We start from the raw sequence: 6,967 nt of genomic DNA on the forward strand, positions 1-6,967 counted from the left end.
CCAATACCAACCATCATGGTCATTGTGTTCACAAAGTTCTCCCAATGACGACGGCATATGTTATAAGGCCAAATAAACTTTGTTAATATGACAATCCCTTGTTTCTTGTCCCCCTCCTCTTTTCCTTTTTATTTCGGCCCGCCTCAATGATTTTGTTATTTGATAACTTTGTTTTGAAATGGAATAAATAAAGATCTCAGGGCATCTAGACATTGACGTTGACAAAACTCATTAATGTATTGCAAAATGCCACTTTGTTTTAATCTACGTAGTCGTGGTAGTGCATGTAAGAGAGAAATTGAATATTCAAAATGTGTGATGCTATTAACCAAATATGTATCCCCCAAAAAATAAAAATAAATAAATAAAATACATGTATCAAGAAAAATTGAAAGATATTCAGCGTTACTTCCCCCCCCCCCCCCCTACACGAAAATATGCCCGTACGTCGATACACCCAATGATAGGTCACTGTACTGGAAGGATTGTCGGGGCAAACTCCTTACTCGGGAAATTACATGCACATTTGCAAGGCTAGTGGAGGACGTGGGAGGTACGTGTAGGTCAGACGTCCTTTTCCCCTTCTCTCTTTCCCTTTCTCTTTAGTCTTGTCACTTTCTTTCTTCCTTTTGTCACCATTCCCCCTGTAGCGAGACCATTGAGTTTGAGGGAAACGTTGACAAATGCTGAGTCATAAAATGTAGTCCACCCCCCCCCCCCCCACCCCCACCCCCTTGACAGGACAGTTCAGTTCAGTTCAGTCTTTCACAGATAAAGCTCACATGACACGATTTGTGATCCATTGTTGAACATTGGCAGCTCGGTCTGGGCGAATCGTTGGACATCGGCCTGGCCAATGGCCACTAGATGACATTTCTCATTCTCCGTCATATCCCTAGCACCGATCCGTTTGTAGAGCTTCATGACATCCGGGTTCCATTCAACGACAGTACCCTGGATACACTATGAATATGACTGACAAAGAAAGCGGACAAAATGTACAGTTCCTCAGGTAGACAAAGGAACATCCCTTCACTGCTGTTTTCTGCATTACTGAATATTTCTTGCCATCTCCCCTCATCTGTAAAGATAAGGTACCCTTTGTCTGTCTCTTCCTCTCTTCAACTCTCTCTCTCTCTCTTTCTCTCCCTCTCTATATCTCTTTCCGTCTTTCTCTCCCGTCCCCCTTCTCTTTCTTTCTCTCCTTCTCTCTCTTTGTCATCACTCCAACTCTCCCTCTCCTACACCTCTCCCTATCTCTTTCTTTTTTTTACAAAAATTTGAATCTGATCAATGAATTTTTATGAAATGTCTATATGTTTGATTATTGATTTATGTCATATTTTGTGTTATTTCAATTTGAATTGCAATTGTATTGTATATAACCTTGTGAAATGGATCGCAATTCAGCCATTGGCTGCGATGATCTTTTTAATAAAAACCATTTCTATCTATCTTATGTAAAAATGTGTTGAACAGGTGTCACATGCATATTCACCTTTTTACATAATAGCAGTGAAGGGATGTTCCTTTGTCTACTCGAGGAACTGTATATTTGGCCGCTTCCTTTGTCCGTGATGTTCATAGTGATAGCCTTGCAACCACTCTCCTCAGAAATCTGCAAATATTGAAAGAGTTCACAAAGGCAGACAGTCAAACAAACGAGGAGAGATATCTACTATTGTGAAGACAGCTAGATCTGTTAACCGCTTCAAGACACTACTGAAGTCCCATTATCCTTTTGCAAAGGGAACAGTGGATTGTTTCGGCCTTTTTTTTTGTTTACAGTGGCCCACACAGGTGGATCTAGTATAACTGTGCAGCGTTTTTGGAACTACAATACAAGGAAAATGCACCATATCGAACATCTTTGGGATTAGATTGCATTGGGTTGGATAGGAGAAAAGAGAAGGGAGAAAAATATGAGTGAGTGAGAGACAGAGAGAAGGTCAGAGAGAGGGAAGGGGGTTGGAGAAAGAAGAAAATAGGGGAAGAAAATGGGAACGTTTTATTTGGGATCTAATGTATATATACTAAGGCTAAATAAACTGAAACAATTCATTACAAGTCATGTACTAAAAGCTAGGTTAACCAGTTCACAGAAATTCAATCTATTGAGGTGTCGCATGAAAATATGATGTTTCACAGTAACACCTGTATACCTGTTACACCATCAAACCGACTTCAGACCGACTCCAAGCAGACAAGATTCTCGGCCCTAAACGTAATGCAATACATGAATTTTCGTTCGGTCTGGTGTCAGTCTGTTGTCGGCCTGGTGTCGGTCTGTTGTCGGCCTGGTGTCGGCCTGGTGTCTGTCTGTTGTCGGTCTGTTGTCGGTCTGGTGTCGGTCTGTTGTCGGCCTGGGCCCTGGGGTGTCGGTCGTGTTGGTGCATGTGATCAAAGGACAAGATCTTGTTTTAGATATATTGATTTTGAAGACGCGTATGCCAAGTCCATAGTTATACATACCTGCGCTACGGCGTGTAACAGAGTTATACCGAGACCAGTACCTGGTAAACAAACATGTGTAAACTTGAGTGCTATATACATATACAGGGTGTCTCATAAACAATGCAACGACAATTTGATCTAAACATCTTAACAATTATCCGGCTATTCCCAGTGAAATTACATAAATAAAGTAGTAGTAGTATCCTGTGAACTTACAAAGAATTTCATTGAAAACTTCAAAGTTATGATCATTTTTGTGAAACTTATGTAATCGTTTGACCGACTGGATACGTGTTTTAAACTGTTTAATAATTCGGACCAAACAACAATTATGTTTCGCTCCAAAAACCTGGCTTTCCAGACAATTAAGCAATGTATCAAGATTTGTTATACAAATGAGAAGCAAGTGAGTATACTTTCAAACAAAACTGACAAGTTTGGAGGGGAAAAAAATAAATTCTGTGAGAATGTCGGGGGGGGGGGTTATAGTATAATTTGTATAACGATTCTCGAACCATTCTCATGTATTGCATAAAACTTACCATTGATGGTAACTTTGCCATCAATGCCAACTACCATTGTAATAGCTAGGGGTCAACAGCCAATCAAAATCAGGTTTTCATGGTAGTTACCAGTGATGGTAAAGTTACCATCAATGGTAAGTTTTGGTGGTATTATACTAGATGTATATTCTATGTTCAAAGAATAATATTGTTTGTAATACTAGTATTCCTTTTTTATTATGTCAACTATATTGTTCTGAGAAGGTTGAAAATGAATAAATAGTTATAATTCTAATTACGATTCCCGAATCATTCTCATTGACTATACCTTGATATCTTGATGGTGTTACTTTCCCTTTCTTTCTCGGTTAAAAGTATAATCATTTTGTTGTAATAATTATTATTCTATTATCTTCAATTATATTGTTCAGAAAATGCTTTAAATATAATACGCTAATATCGCTCTGAAAAGTTTATCAATTACATGAAGAAAACAAATTGTGTACAGATATAGGAGTATCAAATCAACCTTTCAAAAAAGAACTTGACCTTACATTCGAAGGGCTGGTGATAAAGGAGTATGAAGAAAATAAAGAATAAACTTATGCACGGAGACCAGGTCGGACTTGGGCCCTTTTCTATGCGAGCGCGTACGAGTGTATCGACTATTATAGTCTACTTTTATGTCTCTTTTGTTAAAATAGAGACGGAAGTTAAATTTCCCAGTTTCTCTTAAAGATAAAGGTGAGTTCTGATTGCATCGTGAAAGAAAAGGAGTGGAATGGATCAGAAAAAAGTTGATCATGTAGCATGTAAGTATTGGTGTGTACTGCAAATTTCTGGAGTCATCAAAATCATGATACATTTGGCCGAGTCTTGGTAAAGTAACAAGCACTGTACACATAAAGATGTGTATGGGACTACACAAATGGTGTCGGGGCTGCTAACCTTGATTTCCTAATCTTTCTTTGCTCATTACTCAGCCAGTATACATTTTCTACCAAAATGTTTGACAAATGACATTTATTTGTAATCTTGAACAGTCAGTGTAATTTTCGGTTGATTCTGTGAGAATTATTTTCTTTTTTTTACCAGAACTCACCTTTATCTTTAACGGAAGTAATGTTTGGAACTTATATCTTGAATACAGTATAGTGCTTTTTGCTCCAGTTGTGATCAAAGGTTGTGACGTTGCACATTAAAATTGAAATTGAAAAGGTATTTATTGTGTTAAAACATCTTCTAAGCCTTTGCACTGATAGCAGTAGAATTTACACTTCACATACAATGATTTACGTTTTGCTCCAGTTGTGATCAAGATAGCGAGATGTTGCACATTGAAATTGACAATGAAAATGTAAACAATTGTACCAAAAAACACCTTCTCAGCCTTTGCACTGCGTGCAGTAGACTTTACACTTCACATACGTGATGTACCGGAACATTCTGATCTTGGCTGCCTTCCAGAATATGACCTTTCAATTCACATGTTAATATATTAAAAAATTTATTTTGTCATCAAGTAAGTTGAAAAGATAATCAGAGTGCCTAAATATGGGTGATTTCGAATTTCTCGGGAGGGGGATGCAGCCCTACCCTCCCCCCCCCCCCCCCCCAACTGACACACACTTTAATACACACGCACACACGACCTTCGCACATTAAATCACTCGATTACGACACCCCAATAGTCTAAAAAGACCAGTGTTTATCATGCACCTCACCTCGATCTGCGCAATTACCCTCTAGACATTCTTTTTAGAATCTCACTATGTTGATCTTAAAATCAAACACATTTCAAGGAGAGGGCACATTTCTAGTGAACAAAGTATTAAAATATCCATTGTATAACTGTTTGCCTACCTCTGTATTCAGAATTGATATAAACATCTTCAAGATAGAGGAGTCGCCCCTTCCAGGAGCAGAAGCCCATGAAAAAGAGGGCGTAGCCCAAGATAGACGATTCCTCATCAGCCTCCCTGTCTTCTAGGACGATGCTCTCGAACACAGGATTATCTCCAAACCCATCTCGACGAAGATCTGAAGATGATGTAATCAATGTGTAAAATTATAGTTCTGGCAATGAAAATGCAGGAACGAAACAAAAAATAATAATAATAAATTTCTTTAAATTAGACGGGTTTAGGTTCATCAAGGTGTACTCATGGCCTTTTGGAGTTTATTTAGTTGAATTACTGTTTAAGAAATTCTCGTGCTTTCTGTATAACAAAAAATTAAAATGGAGATGATGATTCAGGCCATTCAAAAATGGATGGTAAGCCTATATGATTGCATCTTAGCAGGTGACATGCGTTTAACGTTTTTTCTAAGTAGCAATTGCATGAGATAAGTAATATAGGTCATAAAGTAGAAGCAAATGGTAAGTTGTTGCTATGTCGTTTGGCAGTGCGTAATGTTTGAAATTTCAAAAGGTTCCGAACGCTGCCATACATGTATACACGATGTAAGGGGAAAAAATTTACCGAAGGTTCGGTACTCCAAACTTTCATCATTCTGAAGGTTCGTATTTGAAAAAAAAAGATCATGATCATGATGATATATGGCTTATACTTCCGAAAAACGAAATAGGGTTCATACTTTCGAAAATGAAATAGGGTTCGTAATTCCAAAAATAATATTGTTCATAATTCCGAATGCCCAGCACGAGCTTAATTACAATATTTTATTAATGAAACAAATATTTGACCTGTATCGAACAAAGCATTTTATTACCAAACTTGTCCAATTAGGGTAAAAATATAGAAAAACTACTTCGTCTTGGACAAGTTTGGTTTAAAAAGTAGAATACGTCCAAAATTGGGTGGATACATAATTACCCTGATGGCACATTTTTACCCAGTATTTTTCAAATGTGGGGATAGAACCATGTATCGTTTTTATGTACCTTCGGAATAACGAACCGCATTTCATTTTAAGTATGAACCCTTAGGCCCGTTGCATAAAACTTATCATTGGTGGTAACTTTGCCATTAATGGTAAACTTCCATGGAAACTTTGCCATTAATGATAACTTTAAGCCCCACTGTCCTACTTGTAGCTACTTGCTCCCTCTATATAGAAAACTTCCCAAATCGGTGCCTGTTGGTCCCCATGATCCTCTTTTTCTTATGTTAGTTGAGAGCTGAGTTAATGAGATAGCCACCTGTCAGTGACCTCGCTATGTGGTCTAATCCATTCTGGCCCAGTAGTGGTGACGGTCTTGAAAAGTATTTTCAGGGGGTTTAACCCGATTACTTTCTAAATCTCTAGAGAGACTTGTATCCTCTCACTGCTGTTAAATGAGATAAAGATTATGGCGAACTGAGTTGATGTTTAAGTTTTGTATGAACTTTCTAATAATATTAAAAGAGGATAAATGAGAGGAGAGAAGGTTGAGTTCTGGGAAGAGGTGAAAAATAAGTTTGTGAGCATTGCTCATTCTTATTATGCAAGTGTGGAAGAACATCAGTTAAGACATGTTCCCTAAAAAGCATGGCTCTTCAAATGCCTTCATATTCTAAAAATGCATGTAACATCGTAAAAATCGTGTAGTCCCATATACATCTTTCTGTGCAAGTGTTTGTAACTTTACCAAGACTTGGCCAAATTTCTTATCATTTTCATGATTCCAGAACCTTGCAATACACAAAAATTCTTATATGCTATAGATGATCAACCTTTTCTGGTCGGTTCCACACCGTTTCTTTCACAATGCAATCGCATGACCAGAACTCAACTTCATCTTTAAGCATTGTTTCGAGTATATATTAGCAATTGCATGAGATAAGTAAAGTAAGTCATCACGTAGAAACATCGCAGTGCGTAATGTTTAATAATTCAAAAGCTTCTGAACCTATAAGCTGGGATATATGGAAAATTAAACTGTGATTAGTTATCCGAGGCGAAATTAAATGTGTTACTCCAAACGTTCTTAATTCCGGAAGCTCGTATTTCCAACAAAAACATGATAGTTTCATATTCCGAATACGAAACAGTGTTTGTAATTCCCA

The 6,967-nt window shown here is 37.6% G+C and overlaps 1 protein-coding gene across 1 annotated transcript; it reads right to left on the reverse strand.

The window, feature by feature from the left end:
• Window positions 1-765: 765 nt before the first annotated feature.
• LOC115922474 (diamine acetyltransferase 2-like) lies at window positions 766-5,807 on the reverse strand. Its single transcript, XM_030981387.1, has 3 exons — window positions 5,795-5,807; window positions 4,795-4,997; window positions 766-963 (listed from the first exon to the last, which is right to left on the reverse strand). Exons 1-3 carry the CDS (start codon window positions 5,805-5,807, stop codon window positions 766-768), a joined length of 414 nt encoding a protein of 137 aa, XP_030837247.1.
• Between the last annotated feature and the right edge of the window lie 1,160 nt (window positions 5,808-6,967).

Source organism: Strongylocentrotus purpuratus, unplaced genomic scaffold (genome assembly GCF_000002235.5).
Source record: "Strongylocentrotus purpuratus isolate Spur 01 unplaced genomic scaffold, Spur_5.0 spur5_scaffold_12, whole genome shotgun sequence".
Lineage (NCBI taxonomy): Eukaryota > Metazoa > Echinodermata > Echinoidea > Camarodonta > Strongylocentrotidae > Strongylocentrotus > Strongylocentrotus purpuratus.

Bases quoted from the DNA above. Each gene is read 5' to 3' on its own strand.
- LOC115922474 (XM_030981387.1), bottom strand. The intron at 964-4,794 runs TTTTAATACTTT...TCATATTCATAG, and splicing joins AAACAGTTATACAATGGATA to TGTATCCAGGGTACTGTCGT.